The 18,936-nt window shown below is 42.6% G+C and overlaps 1 protein-coding gene across 2 annotated transcripts in view; it reads right to left on the bottom strand.

Moving 5' to 3' along the window:
- The window catches only part of TBC1D7 (TBC1 domain family member 7), a 1,434,943-nt gene that overhangs the window by 826,537 nt on the left and 589,470 nt on the right, over window positions 1–18,936 (bottom strand). For both annotated transcript variants that reach the window (XM_044064902.1, XM_044064903.1), the window contains exon 4: window positions 17,228–17,365. In XM_044064902.1, coding sequence (XP_043920837.1) covers window positions 17,228–17,365 — 138 coding nt within the window. The remainder of the gene's footprint in view (window positions 1–17,227; window positions 17,366–18,936) is intronic.

Here is an 18,936-nt window from a genome sequence, read left to right as displayed (position 1 = left end):
CCACAAAGTGAGGTTGAGATGTTGGAGATTTGGATGAACCATGCTCTTTGGATGAGACAGCAGATCTTGAGCTGGGTCCAGAATCCATGGTTTTCAAAGGAGATGAGGTCAAAGGAAGGGAAGCCAAACATGTCAAGGCCAGAAGAAGGCAATTAGGATTACTGAATTTTCCATACTCTTGGCTTTCTTTAGAACAGGGGAGTTGGGGGAAAGGCATAAAGAAGACCGGGGGCCAATAGTGGAGAAGAGCATCCCTGGATGACTCCCCCTGAGGGGGGATTAGGGCAAAATACCTTCTGCACTTGTTGTTCAGAGGAGAGGCAAAGAGATCACAGCAAGGTTGGCCCCAGTGATGGAAAATTTTGTTCACCACTACTGGACTGAGAGACCACTCATAAGGCATGAGAATAGTTCTTCTCAGCTTCCTATCACGTTGGAGCTCCCAGGGATGTGTATTGCTGTGAGAAAGAGGATGGAAGAAATCACCCATTGCCAAACTCTGAGGGCTTCTCGACACAATGGATAAAATTTGATTCCCCTCCCCTTGTTTGCTGATATACCAGACTACCGACATACTGTCCTTTTGAACAGCAACTGTCCACACAGGAAGGACGTCTTGAAATGCTAATAGCACTACCCTCATCTCTAGAACACTGATGTGCAAGTTGGCTTCCAGTTGGGACCATGTGCCTTGGGCAGTCTTTCCCAGATAATACCCCCCCCCCGATCTGGGAAGCATCCATGGTCACTATGGCTTGGGGCTGGGGAAGAATGAATGGCTGAACCAAGAATGGCTGACAATGAATGACCCAAGAGAATCTAATCAGAGTGGAGCCACCACATGAGATCCTGTTTGCAGAGACTGGTAATCAAGATCAAATGAGACACTGGTAGGTGCTGGTAGGAAGTACCAGAGAAAGAAGACTTTCTGGATCCCTGGATCCCTGGTTTTGCAGTCCATTTCTGCCTCTGGGGCGGCGTCTTCAATTACCTCCCCCTCTACCCCGGGAAAGTCTTTGCCGCGTGAATCCTGGAAAGGCCCTTTGGATTTTTTAAACCATAGTCTCCTACTTCTTTGGTTCCTAGAGTAAGGCCTCTGAGGAGTGGAGAAACATATGCCAATGGCAGAAAGGGTCTTGCCATCCTTTTAACAACTGGCTAAAGTGTCTTTAACCTTGGGACCAAAAAAGGTTAGATCCATCAAACAGAGCATTGAGAAATGATGCTTTAAATGGCTCCACAAAGTCCCACAACCACATCCAGGAGTGCCTTCTAATGGCTATGCCTGATCCCGCTGCTCTAAATGCCCCTTCAGCTGCATGAGCAATCAGCCTCATGGACGAGGTAGAAATTGCATCAGGGATTGCTAGCTGAGAGGTAACTTTGTCTCGTACCCCTTCAGCCACTGCTCCTGAAAGGGTATCCGGGAGCTCCTTGATCAGATCCCTCTGTAATCTCGTAAAGTGCGCCATATAATTCATGGAGGCATAAACGCGCTTCCCAAATCTATCCAAAGTCCAAGAATCCTTATTAGGAGGATGGATAATTGGACTTTCCTCAGCAAGTTCCCTTTTCGTGGGTGCTGCTATCACCATGGTGTCAATGGGTATTCCTTTGGACCAGTGTGGTTCATCCTTATGGGCTGATAAGATGCGATCTGGCCTCTTGGGGATTGGTTTGATGGCATTGGGCATCTTCCATGCCCACTGAACGATGAATTTAATGAGATCATCAGCAGGTGGACAGATCCAAGAAGTAGAGGGCTGGGCACGAAAAGCTTCCAGGTATACAGACTCCTCTGAAGAAGATTGGATGGAGGACCAGCCACTGCTCTGTTTCAGGATTTCTAGGATGTCCCCACAGGAAACTTCATCAGGTGGTGACCTGAGGAGGACGAAGATGTGCTAGCTTCAGTCCTAGACCCAGAAATGGCCTCTTTGAAATCAGATTTGCGAAGTCCCTTTAAAATGAGTTTGCTCTTACACTGTGTAAGCTGTGAGTGCGGGTAAAGAAACCATGACAGACTGAACATTTCACTTGTAGATGGACTTTACCCACACAATAAATGCATAAAGTGTGCCCATAAGAACTGGGCATTTTGCCCTGACACTTCTGACACCTTTTAAATCCAGAGGTGCCTTTAGAAGATTTGACAAGCCAAACCTGTTGTTCAGCCATAACAGAAAACATTCTTACACACACACTCAAACAGTTAAGTAAGAGGGATAGCTAGGAGTTTTTTTTTAAATAACTAAGATGATATATTAAAGAAAGAAATATCAACAATGGTAATTACAGAATACCTAAAAAGGTAAGAAATGTACCAGCAATGGTGCTTAAGGAGACTACCAATGGTAGAAAGAACAGAACCAAAACACACTTATGCAAAAGCTAAACGAGAGGAGTGGGTAGATAGTAAATAAGTAGAAGAAGCAAGTTAAATAGAAATATATAAGATTAAGAGTTTTTAATAAAGATAAAACTTACTTAGAAAGCCAAGGCTCGATAAGAAGGATAAACGCGTCTGACACATGAAGCATCAAACAAGATCTGAGGTAATTTTAACAGGAGCATTACTTGTAGTGCCTGGCTCAAGAGTTTGGAAGGTGTGAGCTGAAGTAAACGGCTGAGTTGATTCCGAGGTTTGGAACACAGCCCACTGTCAATGATTGCGTGAAGATTGACTTAGATAATCTGTTGTAAGCTTCAGATTTCATTTTTAGAGGGTGAAAGAAACCCTTCAGGGTACTTAACAGTTGCGCTGCTCAGAAAACTGTGCACTTCTTAAAAAAAAGGGGGGGGGGCAACAGCAACCACATATTCTGCAGACCAGCTTTGTTGACCCAATACACGTTTTGGGAACCACTGAATCCTACAAAAATCATTAGAACAGAAAGAGCACAAATCCTGGTACCACTAAATCCTACAAGAATCATTAGAACAGAAAGAGCACAAATCCTGGTGCCTCCAATATCCCTGCACTTAAATGAAGCTTCTTAGAGATAAATAGGAAAAACTGTTTCAGCAAGGTGAGGCTATCTTTTGTATCCAAGATGGTACACAAGAATTTCATCTACTGGAAATGTTCAAGACTTGTTTTCTGGATTTACAGGCATATACATAGGCTCAGGAAGTATTGGATGGGGAAGATGAAGGCTCTTTGTAATGAAAAAAAAAGTTATGTACTCATCACAGCATTCCATCTTGTGTTGTCTATTTTCATTCTTCCTCATCCGTTTGGTTCAGATCCAATCCAACTGGGCCACTTCTTCCAGCTGAACCTCTCGAGCTCCTCCCGTTACTCATAATGCCTTATTCACCTAACTTACCTCAGATCTTATTTGCTGCCCATAGACCTCCAAAATATTAAGGAATTATGATATTACAGAATCTGAGATACAAACAAACAGCAGTTCCTGCAACATCCTTTGATCCTTCTAAAAGTAAAACAAGGGGGGAGGGAGTTGGTGGGAGTAAAGTTGAGGAAGAATGAAAAAGGATAACACAGACGGAACGTCAAGGTGAGTACATAACTTATCTGATGTTGTCATTTTAATTCATTTCTCAACTGTTGAGACAGAGTCACCAGCTGCCTAAATCCTGGGAGGAGTCTAAGAAAGGATATTCTTGAGCACATCTGATCCAAAAGCTGCTCTTCCCCTAGAGACTAGATCCAATCTGTAATGAGCAATAAAGATATGAGGATTAGCCCAAGTTGCACCTGCACAAATATCATCCATGGAAGTTCTAGATAAAAAGGCAGAAGAAGTTGCCATATATCTGGTGGAATGGGCTTTTGGTTGTTTTGGTAAAGGCAAACCCACTTTTTCATATACAACAGTAATACAATCAGCCAACAAATTGGCTAAAGTTACTTTAGAAACTAAACTAACTGAGACATACATTGTTGGAGATTTGATTTACAACCACACACACACACACACACACACACACACACACACACACACACACACACACACACACACCTGGGAAAGTCAGCACAGGTTTACTAGTTATGCCCCCTTCTGCCCACACTATAAGGTAGTTATCACTGCCGCCAGAACCCCTTATCAGCTACTTTAAAGCCCCTTAACAAAGGGTGTCCAATCGTACTGTATAATGTTACTATTAATACAAATGGTAGCTTGACCAAGAGCAAGGATATTAGGAGTGGCCTACACAGTATCACCAAATAAATATGCAAGTATTCCTAGAACTTAAACATCTCTAGACAGATCAGCCACGATGAAATGTTTAAATATATTTAATAATAAATATTACAAGACCAAGAAAATACTCAATAAATAGTACAGTGTCATCAGAGTTCAAAATCACAGGAAATATTCAAAAGAACATTGCAGGACAGTCTCAAATAAAAGAAAAACATCTAAATTAAGCTTTGCTATAATCCTGACTATATCTAAAATAATTACTATACCCTAATTAACTTACTTCAGAGCAAGGCAAGTGTGTGGTGAATGGGTCTTCTTTAGTTGTTGTTGTTGTCAGGTCAAAGACATAATACAGAATGTTCTCTCTAAGAGACTTCCCAAATTAATATCTCAAATATTACTGCTGGGATAACTTGTAGAATGACATCATTGCTTGTCATATGACCTCACTTCCCAGGCTCGGAAAACCATTGATGGAATCTGGCAGTATTTAGCATCTACCTGTGAAAATACATACACAAGGGCTTTTCCTCAGATCTTGGTACTTGCTGAAGTCATACAACAATAAAACACTTCCACATCTCAAGCCTAGTAATTATTTCTCCTTCAAGACAACACAGAGAGCTCCCTAGTATAGACATCTGGACTATTGTGGTCACAAAGTAATTTAATTTTAGCTATTTTTCTGAAGTTTTGCTGGAATGAAGTTAACCCCCTGTGTGCCAGTTTCCACTGTTAAAATATATACATTTCAACAGTTACAATAGTGTATGTACATTTCTGTTGTCTTCCAGCAGGGCACACTGTGGATCCATTTTTAAGCTCAGTACTTTATAAAATATATTTTCAACACATGTCTGTACAAACCTAGTTTGATACATACATGAAATACAGTTCTAATACATCTGTAACACAAGCATCTTACATGAAGCATGTTGACATTCACAAATGAAACATAACCATTTACAAAATTCTACACAGCTGTGCTGGCAGTATCTCCCTTTGTCACACTTCTATATAAATCATGTTGATATTCACAAATGACATGATTACTTACAAAATTCCAGCTAGGTGTGCTGGCAGTACCTCCTTTGTCACACACCACCTTAGGTTGAAAGGACGGATTGGTCTGTAAAGATACTACATCCTTGTGGAAAAATCAAATAAGGGGAGTTTAGATGAGAGGACCTGCAATTCCAACACCCTTCTGGCAGAAGTAATAGCAACCAAGAAAATAGTTTTCCAGGTCAGAAATTTTAGTTCACACTTGACTGATGGCTCAAAAGGGGGTTGAGTTAAGTTCTGCAAAACAACATTTAAATTTCGAGGAACAGGTTCCTTTAATGGAGATCTAAGTAGATATGTTCCTCTGTGAAAGTCTTTGCAGTTTGGAAGATGCTAAATTTGAATTATTTACTCCTATATGAAAATTAGAAATAGCTGTTAATTATACACTTGCATTTGGTGATCTAGACCCTTCATTGAAAAATTGTAACTAAAAAGTCAAGAGCTTTAGAAATGGAAGCTCTGTGGGAAGATAAAAGGATACGATGGACAGGGGAAGAGAGCCTGAATTGTTTAGCAATTAACAGAACTGAAGAAACCAAGCAGTCAACTTGAGGCCTGAAATGTCTGGATGAGTTATGTCTGTCAGTTGAGACAGAAGGTCTGGAACTGGATCCAGAATCCAGGGTGGGTGAACAAGATGAGGCCAAAGAAAGATAAACCAGATCTGTCGAAGCCAACAAGGTGCAACTAACTGTGCTCTTCAACTGAGATGCTTTCTGGATAAATATGGGAAGGAAGAGTACTGGGGGATAAGCATAAAGGAGACCGGAGGACCAAGTGTGAATTAGTGTGTCTCTCAGGGACTCCCCCTTGGGGGGGGGCGATCAGAGCAAAGAACCTGCTGTACTTGTTATTGAGGGAAGATGCAAACAGATCACAGGATGAGTGATCCCACTGAAGGAAAATTCTCTTTGCCACCATCATGTTGAGAGGCCACTTGTGAGGCATTAAGACAGACCTGCTTAACTTGTCTGCATTCAAGTTGGACTTCCCTGGGATGTATGTTGCTATAAGAAAGCAATTGGAGATTACCCCTTGCCATACTCTCATAGCTTTTCTGCAAAGGTGATAAGATGATAAGATCTGGTTCCCCTTTATCTGGTGATATACTAGACCACAGACATACTGTCTATCTGAATAGCAACAGTCATGGTTAGGAGAGAGACCTGGAAGCCCTGCAATGCTAGGAGGACAGCTCTCATCTTCAGGACACTGATATGCATGTTGGCCTCTTCGGGGGACCATATGCCTTGGACCTCCCTTCCCAAGTAGTGCCCCCCCCCCAGATCTGAGATGCATCTGTTGTCACTGTGGCCTTGGGTTGAGAGAGGACAAATGGATGGCTTTCTTGTATTTGACTGGAGTGGATCCACCACAGAAGTTAAGTTCTGCAAGCTTGCATTACTTTGATTTGACTGGATAAAGGCTGTTGGAGAAAAGACCACTGAGTTGCAAGCGTCCATTGGAGGATCCTCATACGATACCTTGCTAGTGGTACAATAGTGATTGTTGCTGACATGGATCCCAATGCATGAAGCATTAGGCGAGCTGCAAGAGAAGAGCCTTAAATGATCTTTTTGACCTGGAACTGAACTGTTTGGATCCAGGATAGAGGAAGACAAGCTATTTGAATAGTCATATTGAAAAAGAGCAAAGATGAATTACAATATCTGAGCTGGCTTTAGTTGAGATTTGTTGTAGCTGACTGAGATCCCCAGATGAGAGCATAACTGCAGTAAGAAGTCCCTAGCTTGTATTAGATGATGCCTGGTCGGAGTGGTTATGAGCCAGTTGTCTAGATATGGAAACACCTAGAATTCCTGCAGTCTCAAGTGAGCTGCAAGTACTGCCATACACTTGGTAAACACCCAAGGGGCTATGGTGAGACCAAAGGGCAGTGCTCCGAATTGGTAAAGACAAGCTCCCAGTTGGCAGCGTAGATAACTCCTGGACTTGTCTGTTGATTTTTATAAGATAGTATGCATCCTGAAGATCTGTCGAGCACATCCAGTTGTCCTTGTGCAGATAAGGCAGAATGGACTGAATCGTGACCATCTGGAACTTTATATACTGAACTGATCAACTTAGTTTGCTGAGATCCAAGATTGTTCCCCACTCTCCTCTATTCTTTGGCACTAAAAAGAATCTTGAGTAAGTTCCGGACAATTTCTGGTCTGGGGGCACCTCTTGGATGACTCTTTTTCTAGCAGCTTGATTATTTCTAGTGCTGCTGCTTCCCTCTGATTGGGCAGAACACTGGAGATTTTGTTTGATATGGGGTGGATGGGAAAATAGTATTATATAACCTCTGGATAGTATCCTACGCAACCATGAATCTATTTCTAGCCATGCTCTCTGGTGCAGGATTGATGACCCATGACTGCCTCCAGAGATGGACGTCAGGCCCGATGGGATCCGTCAGAGAAAGTATCACTAGACCTCTAGTTATACAGACCACTGCCTGCTCCGTGGACAGCATCTTCCATTAGAATTCCCCCCCTCTGTCCTTGTGGGAACTGTCTCCTTAAGGATCTTGGAAGGGACCCTGGGATTTTTTGAACTATATTTTCTGTCCCCTTCATTGGTTCCTACAAAAGGTCTGTTGAGGGATTGAGAAATGGACCCCCACAGCAGGCAGGGTTTTTCCTTTCTGCTCACACCTAGAGTGCGCGTCTAACTTTGGGGCCAAATAAAGAACTTGCGTCAAAAGGAGCACTGACAAAGGAAGATTTGAAGGGTTCCACAATGTCACACACGCGCATCCAGGCATGTCTTCTGATGGAAATGCCTGAACCCACCACCCATGAAGTACCTTCAGGTGTGTGAGAGAAGCCTCATGGACAAATCTGAAATGGATTGGAGCGTATCCAACTGAGAGGATATAGTGCTCTCTACCTTAGAAGATGTGGTCCCACAAAGGGATTTGGAAAGTTCTTTAATCAAATCCACCTGGAGTCTCATAAAATGTGCCAAATAATTCAGTGGCCTAAGCACGAAGGTTGCTGAAGCACAGGCACACTTCCCAAACCTATCCAGTGCCGTAGACTCCCTGTTAGCTTTCCAGTTCCTTCTTAGTGGCTAACACTACAACCATGGCATCAATGGAAACTCCATTACTCCAATATGTGCTATCTTTAGGTAGTGCCAGGATCCTATCTGGTCTCTTAGGGATAGGATTAACTGCATCAGGCTCCTTCAACACCTGTTGAGACCAAATCAAAGAGCTCATCGGTGACCAAATCAATAAGCTCACTGGTGGGCGGAATCACACAGGAGGTATATGGGCCAAGCACCAAAAGCCTCCAGGAACACAGACTCCTCTTAGGAAGAGTTATCAGGGGACCAACCATCCCTTTGTTTTACAAGTTCCAAATTGTCTCAAAATGAGACATCATCTTGTGGTAATCAGGGGGACCTATCCCCTTCATCACAGTCAGTGTCCTCTATGACAGACTCTTGTGGAGACTAAGTGCCTCCTTTTACACTTTCTCTTCCTAGGGACTTCCTCAGTGGGATGCTCTGGAGAAGTATGGGGAGAGATTAATATTCCCTGCTGGGATTTCTGGAGACTGGTTTGGGCTGACTGTTCCAGTGGACCAGAATATTGAGCCCCTCGACACAGAATCAAATGGAAAGTACAGTTGTGTACACTTATCATAAATGTAGATGTTCGAGTGTATTCACTGTTGCAGTCATTACATTTGGGTTATCTGCTTGCAGTAGCCCTCAGTCGGCCTGATTAACAAAGTCTTGGGTCCTGCGTCGGTAGCTGTCCCTTCTTCCATGATGTCAGGTCGTCAGGGGTATAAGACATGCAGCCAATGCCATTACATCAGTTTTTCTTGCCCCGGATGTCAGGTGCTCCCCTAATGAGAAGCAATTAAATCTATAATACAAGGATATACCTCCAACAAAAAGCAAATACACCAAAAAGCTTTTTGAACATAGTAAGTGAGAGTAGAGGTACAGCCAAAAGAAGAAAGGGGGCTGGAGGGAAGGCAACCAGGACTGCAACAGTGAATACACTCTAACATCTACATTTATGGTAAGTGTACACAACTGTACTATGTTCTTCGTGTTTCACTGTTGCAGTCATTACATTTGGGTGCTAAGGTTGAGAGGAGGAATTTAAATAGAATTAGGACCAGCTATAAGGCCCTGCAAGACTGCAGTGGCAAAACCAGCTCTGGATTTAGAGACAATTGGCAAATGATAATGCTTGGTGAAAGTATGTACAGAACTTCAGGTAGCAGCTTCTAGGATGTCCCTTGTAGGGATGCCCCTGAGAAAGGCTGTAGAGGTAGATGCAGCCCTGGTTGAATGGGGTCTGATGCCCTGTGGGATAGGTTTTCCATGGTGCTTATAGCAGAAATGAAAGCAGTGGCCTATCCATTTTGAAGTGGTTTGCTTTGAAATAGCATACCCCTCTGTCCCTGCAGCAAATGCCATCAGCAGTTGTTAACATTTCCTTTGAGGTTTAGTCCTGTCCAGGTAGAATCAAAGTTCTCTGCGCACATCTAAGGAGTGCAGTATCCGTTCCCCTTTGTTCCGTGGGTTAGGAAAGAAGGTAGGCAAATGAATGGACTGATTAAGAGCCACACTGGATACCACCTTAGGCATGAAAGAGGGATTTGTTCTGAGGGACACCCTGTCCGCATAAAAGATTATGAAAGGCTCCATTGCCATAAGGGCCTGTAATTCAGATACCCTTCTTGCAGAAGTGATTGCTAAAAGGAAAGCTGTTTTCCAGGAAAGGAATTTTAAATCTGTAGTAGCGGCTGGCTCGAAAGGAGGAAGAGTGAGTTTCTCCAAGACAAAGTTAAGGTCCCAGGCTGGAGTTGGATCTCTCCTGGGTGGCCTTAATTTTTTGGCCCCTCTGAAGAACTGCTTGAGCAGTAGGTGAGAGAAAGGGGAGGCTCTGTGCTATAATGAGCTGAAATGGCTGAGGCATGAATTTTGATGGAGGAAAAGGACAAGCCCTTATGAAGCATCTCAGTCAAATATTGTAGAATCTGAGGTAAAATGGGCACTGCTGCACTCATCCCTTGAGATTGATTCCAGGTACAACATCTTTTCCATTTTGCAGCATAAGATTTTCTAGTACTAGGCCTCCTAGCCTCTAAAATGATATCCGTCACTGATTTACTGAGGGGTGGTAAAGGAGAGATTAGGTAATTAGCCAGGCTGCTAGGTTCAGGGTTTGCAGCTGTGGGTACAGAATCTGGTTCTCCTGCTAAGACAACAGGGAAGGAGTCTGAGGCAGGTGCCATGGGGCCAAGTGTGACACACTGTGCAGAAGGGGGTACCAGTGTTGGCGTGGCCAGTCTGGTGCAATTAAAATCGTCCTTGACTTGCCCTGTTCGATCTTTAGTAGTACCTTGGAGAGCAGAGGCAGAGGAGGAAAGGCATAAACTGATAGGTTTTTCAAGCTGAAGGATAGAGCATCCACTTTCCAAGCTAGTTTGTGGGGAATCCTTGTGCAAAATATGTCCAATTGATAGTTCTGGGGGAAGGCAAACAGGTCTATATCTGGGCTCCCCCATTTGCTTGTCAACAAGCTGAAAATCCTTGGTTCCAGTTTCCACTCATGTGGGTCCATGAGGTTTCGGCTTAGTCCATCTGCCAGTGTATTTAGTTTTCCTGGCAGGAATTGAGCTTGTAGATTCACTTGGTAGCTCAAGGTTGTGTTCCACAATGCCATGGCTAGTCTGCAGAGGGGGTAAGTGTGTACCCCCCTGCTTGTTTATGTACCACATGACTGTGGTGTTGTCCGTCTTTACCATTAGTTGTCCTGGAAGAATGTGGTCCTTGAAGGCTGTCAGAGCATTCTGTACAGCTAACATTTCCTTTTGATTTATCTGTAGGTGCATTTGACCTGGGTTCCATTTGCCCTGTATGCACTTCCCTGCTAGATGAGCCCCCCATGCATAGTCTGATGCGTCTGTTAAGATTTGGGTGGCAGGGGTTTGTGTGAATGGTAGTCCCCTGTTTTGGTGGCAGGCCTCTGCCCACCAAAGGAACTCTAGGCATAGGCAAGGTATGATATGAATCATTGCTTCTAGATCCTGTGAATGTTGACACCATAGGCTTCTGAGATACCATTGCAGTTTCCTCATATGCAGCCTTGAATATGGAATTAGAAGAATGCAGGAGGCCATGAACCCCAAGGCTTGCAGTATTTGCCTTGCAGATAACTGGGTTTTTGTGGCCACTTGTTTGAAGTAGGTTGTCAAATGAATTCGTTTCTCTGGCGTGAGGAAAGCCATCTGGGAAGTTGTATTCAAGCTTGCTCCCAGGAATATAATTTGTTGACAGGGTACTAGGTGTGATTTCTTTTCATTTATGGTGTAACCCAGACAAGTCAGTACCCTTTGAATAAAGGCCAGATGATTCAAATGTATGTCCTGGCTTTCTGCCTGAATTAGACAATCGTCCAGGTATGGGTATATTTGAATATTTCTTTGCCTGCAAAATGCAATGATTGGAGCTAGGCACTTTGTGAATACCCTGGACGCAGTAGATAAGCCAAAGGGCAGTGCAGAGAACTGATAGTGCATGTAGCCTGCTTTGAAGTGTAGGTATCTTCTGCAAGACTCCCTGATAGGGATGTGCAGGTATGCTTCTTTTAAGTCTAGTTTTGCCAACCATGCATCTTTGCCTAGCATAGGAAGCAGCTGGTGAAGAGTAAGCATCTTGAATTTTGGAATCACCAGAAAGGTATTTAGAGTAGAAAGGTCCAGGATAGAACGCCATGTATTGCCTTTTCTGGGTACCAGAAAAAGTATTGAATAGAAACCTTGTCCCTTTTCCTCTTCTGGTACAAACCTTTATAGCCCCCATGCTTAAGAGAGAGAGTACTTGATTTTGGGCCTCTGCCCACTGATTTGGGGGTAGATCTGGTCACCCGCTTGGTGTTGGTAAGGTGTGGAAGTGAAATCTGTATCCTTGGGACACTATATTTAAAACCCATTTGTCCTGGGTATTGAGTTCCCAGTTTTTGGCCTGCAGACCAGTCTTTCTGCCTAAAGGAGCATACAGTTGGGAAGTGCTTGGAAGTTTTAAGAGCAAGTCATTGAGACAGTTTTCCATAGGGGGGTCTTACTACTCCCTGATTTGGGTGTAGAAACCCCCCACTGCTTAGTCTTGTGTGTCCCCTAGGACTGAAACCTGGGGTTTCCTGCTGTGTCTGGGTTTGGCTTGAGAAGACATGGAAGGGGTTGGAAAGGACCAATTCTTAGAGGGTCAGTGCCTACTAAATCTAGGAGGCTGAACTTGTAAGAAATCTTTAACAGTTTGCATAGATTTAGCTTTATCTTCCATCTTTTTAAGAACTTCCTCAGCCTTGTTGTCAAACAGGCGGTCCTGATTTAAGGGAGCATCCAACAATTTAGCTTTAACACGATCAGGCAAAGATTGCTCCTTAAGCCAAGCATGCCTTCGGAGCACCGACCCAGTAACAGCAGCCCTGCAAGAGGCCTCTAATGAATCAAATCCGCATTGCAAAGTATGTTTTCCAACTTGTTCAGCAGATTGCATTAAATCCTGTAATTCTTTTCTTTCCGCACAGTCAGGAATCAACATCATTTTCTGTTTAAGCAATCCAATAACATGTTGCTGATACTTTAACATATGAAACTGGCAGTTTAAAGCCCTAATGGCCAAGGTTGCAGAAGTGTAAATCTTCTTACCCCATCTATCCAGTGCCCTGGAGTCTCTATGAGAAGGGGTAGGATTTTTACCAGGAGAAGCCTTAAAGCCCTTAGGTCCCTGTGAAATAGTCTCTGGATCCACAATAGGATTTTTAAAAAGGAACTTGTGTGAATCCGGAACCCAGTAATATCTGTCAGGTTTTCTGGGAGCAGGAGGCAAAGAATCAGGGGCCAAAATAGACTCCAAAAAAGCATCATCAACAATGTCTAGTACAGGAGGAATAGCTAAAGGCCTATGCCGAGGCAGGAGTAAGAAATCTCTAAGCCTCTTTTTTGAATCAAAAAAATCCTGGCTTTCCCAGTGGAAATGCTCCCTTAGATTATGCAAGGTTTCACCAAAATAAAAATCCTCTGGAGGGGAAGCAGAGGGAATAGAGTCCTCTGCATCAGAATCCTCATAAGTAGATAAGGGCAAATCCAGATCACCAGAAGAATCAGAATCCTGGTCAGAAGATTCATAAACAACTTCAGTCCTAGGTCTCTTAGAAGAGGGAGGTTGGCTTCCCCTGATTAGAGTTATAAGATCTTCAGCCATTCTTATCATTTGTTTTTTTAGGCACAGAGGCCTGAGCATGTGGCCTGGGCGTCGGTTTTTTAGGCATGGTTCGAGATTTAGGCCTAAATGAAGAAGGAGGCCTCGGTTTAATATGCAAGTCCATAGGCCTGAATACACCCTCAGAAGCCAGTGCCTGCACAGCAGCTCCTGACCCATCCAAGGTAGAGACATCCGTAGGTTCCATAGTTGAAGCATCTCTCTGCATACCGGACTCCGAATGGATCTCAGTAAAGGCCTGTGAATCAGAAGTAGCGGGTATCAGGGGCTGCGAAAGTGCCTCACTGAGTACCGGCGAACTGGCAACTGGCTTAGGAGAAGCGCTGTCGTCAGTTTTGGACCTCGGCAGCCTGTCTCTGCCTTTATCTTTGCGTTTTTTTCGGAATCCCAGTAGTCGGATGGCTAACTGATGACATTTCTGGATAATTAAACCGATAACCGAAATATTTAGAGGAGAAAATATAATGACGATGGACAGTGCGCTGATTGGCACATCGTGGTCAGGGCCTAGGCAAGGAATACAGTAAGAATGAAAATCTTTATGAGGTATTTGCTTTCCACAAGTAATGCAATTATAACGTTTACTGACATTGATGAGGAGCTAGAAAAAGTTTCCTCAACGGGGTAATTAGCTTTAGTTGAAGACTTCGGTTCTGAAACTCGAAAACGAAAAATTTCAGGAGTCGGCCGACCAGCACTTGCAAACTGCTTCTGCTTCGGGCACTGCACGGCAAGAAAGACTGATGCAATGGCGTCGGCTGCATGTTTTATACCCCTGACGTCATGGAAGAAGTGACAGCAACTGCTGCAGGACTCAAGACTTTGTTAATCAGGCCGATTGAGGGCTACTGCATGCAGATAACCCAAATGTAATGACTGCAACAGTAAAACACGAAGAACATCTCTGTAGTTGGAGCACAGGAAGGAAAAGAAGTCTTAACTCTCTACACTACCTCAAAGGCAGAATGCCATGGAGAAAAAGAGACCAATGGATCTGATAAGACATGCTTATGACCATCGACTCCCTTTGCTCCGAAGGCAAGCTACTCGAGGAAGGAGGTGGAGCCAATCTGTGCAGCACCAATGCTCCAAGGGGCAGAGACTGGTCTGACGGCTTCAGAGTCGAATCCACCACCCCAAAGACAGTGCTAATGCTATGGCTGCAAGAGTCGTCCAGATCCAAGGAACACAGCACTGGACCATTTAGAGACACCAATGCAGTCAAGGATACTAACATCTTCTGATCTGAGGCAGAAGACTCCAGGACTTTTGGATCTAATGGCTCTGAAACTAAAGGTCAGATGAGAGAAGGGCCTAACAATGTAGAAGTGGTACTGGCAAGCATCTCCTGACCTGATGGGTTGGAACAGGGAGAACTCCCATTTGAATATGTGTCCTTAGCAACTTCCTCACCATCCTGTCCACATCAGCTTCTTTAAGGGTCTTGGAAGATCGAAAGAATGATGCCGCGGATGAAAGTGTTGAACGGTTTTGGGGTGATACCAAAAAAGGTGATGGGAACTGAGAGATGATTGGATCTGACAATATCTGAGGTGAGTGGCTCCATGAAATTTTTTCTGGTTTAAATTTTGGATCTGAAGTTGTCGGATCTGGCTTCTTAGCATGCTTAAGAGGAGGTTCTGAAGACAGAGCTGAGGCAGTTGAAGTTGTCAGCTCCAGAGATCTTTTTTGAGACTCTCTAATTCGAGAATCTCCTCTTTTAGTCTGTTCTTTTGAGGGTTTGAGCCCCAGATGCTGTAGAAGCAGGTTTAGAGGGCAGCAAGCCACTAAGAATTAACTTACTCTTTCTGTCAATCAAAGCATGGGTATTAAACCCTTTATGGACGTCACAGTCGGCGTCAAGGTGAGCAGGCCCTAAACAATATATGCACTTTAAATCTTTAAATGTGCATTCAAAGTTATGAATTTTGTAGCCGCAGGTCACATTTTTTTAAAACCTAAAGGATTATCAGACATAGCAGAAAATAAGTATAGCAAGTTAGAAGAAAAGTTTTTTTTTTTTTTTTAACAAGAAAGGGGCAAAATAATCAATGATAGTAAGTCAAACAGGGTACTAACAAAGTACTTTAAGGAACAGTATTACCAACTATGGTATTAGAGAATACTCAAAAGAGTAAGCTAATAAGAATATAAAAGAATTATAACTTCCTAAAAGTTATAAAAGTTACATAAGGGAGGAAAGAGCAAAAGATACATAGAAAAAATAGAATTATAATATAATAAGCGAAATTTAACTCATGAAAAAAAAATATTACAATTGCTCATTCGAGAGTTTACAGTGACCACATCCGAACACCATGCCAGTAAATGAGATCTGAGGTATGTTAGGTGACTAGGGCATTATGGGTAAAGGAAGGAGCTCGAGAGTTTCAGTGATCCACGAGTTGGAAAAAGTGGCCAAGTCAGATCCACGGATCAGATCCGAGCCCAACATTTGATGAATGAATGAAAATGACATCAGATATATAATTCATTGCATCCTACTCTGTTATAGCCTCAAATCACGTATGTAATATCAAATGGCCATACTGCTGATATGACTTGGCCTTAGTTTGTTGAAAGTGCGTGATGGATCAGCAAAAACTGACTGAGAGATCAGCACACTTGTAGTTTCTTCCTGTATCCCAAATATGTGTCATATGCCAACTATTTGTAGGTGCAAATGTGATGTGTAAGTGATTCTGTGTGAGCATCCTTAAGTGGTTGACACCCTATCCAGGAGTATTTTCTCTTCCTTGTATCTTCCAAGTGCTGGTATAGGTCCAGCTATTCTGTAGCTCTGAAGCAAATTAAGCAGGTAGTCAAAGAATGAATGAAAGAATAAGCAAGTGAGCAACTACATTTTACAAGATCTGAATAGGCTCTGCAACAAGCTACCTTACTGTGCAAGACAGTCATATACTATGGTACCCTTTCAATATGTTTTGGACAGAGGGTCAAAAATTCATTATTTTCAAAGGATATACGCTTGTACATGATTCTGTGCCACAGGCTTGTTACTTGTCCAAAATCTGGCAGTTAGTGCAGAGGACTAATGATTTGAGCAGTAGTTCCTGTGGTACACTGTTTGATTCCCTCAGCCCTTATTTGCCTACTGTAAGACCTTCAGCAAGTCACTTAACCAGACATTCCCATGTTGCCCCCTGAAAAGGGAATGTGTGTTCAGTGGGCCTACCTGGTTAACAAATGGGTATTATTATTATTATCATTCTATGATATCTGCCTGTAGTATTTTCCTCTCAAAAGTTTTCTGTTCAGTGCATTGTTAAAGTGCCCGCATATTGTCATCTCAATGTTGCAAAATGAGGCAACACTGTCCACTGGGCTTACTGTGAAAGGCACTGGTTCTCAAAGCACTGATGATAGTTGATGTTTTTGCACCAACCATCACGTTACAATAAATAATTATATTTGGAGAACTAAAGAACAATGAAAAAACCTCAATTTCATGGTTTTAGTGGTTACTGCAGAGCTACATTTCAGATTTGTGTATTTTGGGCTAGCAACCCTTGCCTGCATCCACTCCTTCTGAGTTAATCAGCACACAATTTCCACTGAATTAATTTATAGCCATCAGACAAAAAGTGAGACTGAGATATAGACAGAAGGAACACATAATGACAAAGACTTCACTGTCAAGCCAATCACAAAATTATTAATAACTGCCTACAAAAAAAAAAAAAAAAGGCAAAGCTGGCCCTTACCAAATGAGGTACTGAATCACCATACTTGTTGCTGAATTGATTAACAAAGCACTTGATCAGCCAGTAACAATCCACATCACATTCCACCATTTCTTCCACAGATTTAGCAATTGCAAGAAACACCTCATCTTCATGTTCCTAGAATACAAGGAGGAAAAAGCAAACACCACATGTAAACATAATGCCTTCTAAAATGAGAAAGTAAAACCCAAATCCAACATGTTTAATGTTAAACTGACCTGCATGCAGTTATTAAAAAAAAAAAAAAGAAAAAAGTTGAACATAAAACAGAAATGCAAACTGTTAATTACATTATACTATGATAAAGCTGTGCATATACGTTCATAGGTTCTTACTAGGCTATCAATCTGTGGGATCTTAAGAAGTCTAGCCTTACATTATCATGGTAGTTCATAGCCTTATATTTTGCATATGAATAACCCAAAGGCAGGTAGAACAAAGATAAGTTGGGTCCTTTACTTGTTGCCCCTATCCAAGGGGAACATGGGTATTAAACTGGGTGCAAGTTGTGGTTTAATATCAAGTCATCCAAATTACATTTGAACAGAGTAAGATAAGTACTTTGCTTTAAGTGGAGTGGAAGACAGTTCTGAATAAGTGGTATTTCTCTGCAATATGCATGTATTCCTCCAATATGTTCTATTTACATTGCAAAAGAGAATGACATCCCTTGAACAGGTGTTCATGCTAACACACTGGACTTGGGACTTGAAGATGTGTAAAAGATCTGACAGGATAGGGTCTGTTAAGGCTCTACACCTGAGGCAGTGGTCACTGCTCAGTAGCTTGCATGACACCAAGAAGGACAAATGTTTGAAATGGCCTGTATAATTTTTTGTGATTTAAGCCCTTGACTTTTTTAGGGAGAAATCAGTATGGTGCCCAAGTTGAAACAAGTGTTTGGATAGGTGCATACTGAATGGGGCACTATATTCAATGACTGGCCTGATGAGAGCAGAGTAGAGTGGAATAATTATTCCACTGAACTGGGATTCCATACCTTTAGATACAAACGGTGTGATGAAAAAGAACTTCCTTACAACAGCGGATATGTTGTGATCAAAAAACAGTCTGCTGTTGATACAGGTTTCCAGATCCTCGAGTACAGCATCAATTTTCATGGGTCTGTTGTCAATGTGATATTTACAAGGGAAGTCTTACTTGCCCAAGGACATACTTATACACTTATTGACCCTTAGTTTTAGTCCATGGTTTTGACACCATCTATTGGTTTGAGAAAGACCCTTCTGGGGGATTTTGGTATCCTATGGGGAGATTACAATGACACAGAGTTTGCAGTCGCTTACTAACTTGGTCAGCCATAAACCCTTAACACTTGATTTGACCTCCTTCAAGTAAATGCCAAAGAGGAGTGGCAAAAAGACTGAACCCTGGAGTACACCACTAGTGACGGGTCTTTTGGAGAAGGTAGAGCCACCCATTCTAATTTCCTGGTTCTGCTTTCAAGACAGTCTGCTATCCAATGAGTTACACAGGGATTTACATTATGCTGAAATAGTTTATTTACAACACCAAAGTGTTGGATGGTGTCAAATGCCTTTGCGAGATCTAGATATGTGGTGTGTACTAAAATGCCAAAATCCATTGCTTTAAGTAACTTTCTTGAAAAAGTCAATCAGGTTAATTAGGCAGGATCTGCCCTTAATGAATATGAACTGGCTCGAGTC

This window comes from Protopterus annectens, chromosome 3.part0 (assembly GCF_019279795.1).
Source record: "Protopterus annectens isolate FY-2018-M chromosome 3.part0, PAN1.0, whole genome shotgun sequence".
In the NCBI taxonomy this organism is placed as follows: domain Eukaryota; kingdom Metazoa; phylum Chordata; order Ceratodontiformes; family Protopteridae; genus Protopterus; species Protopterus annectens.
The sequence above is the reverse complement of the archived record's forward strand: the minus strand, read 5'-3'. Positions and strand labels throughout refer to the sequence as shown.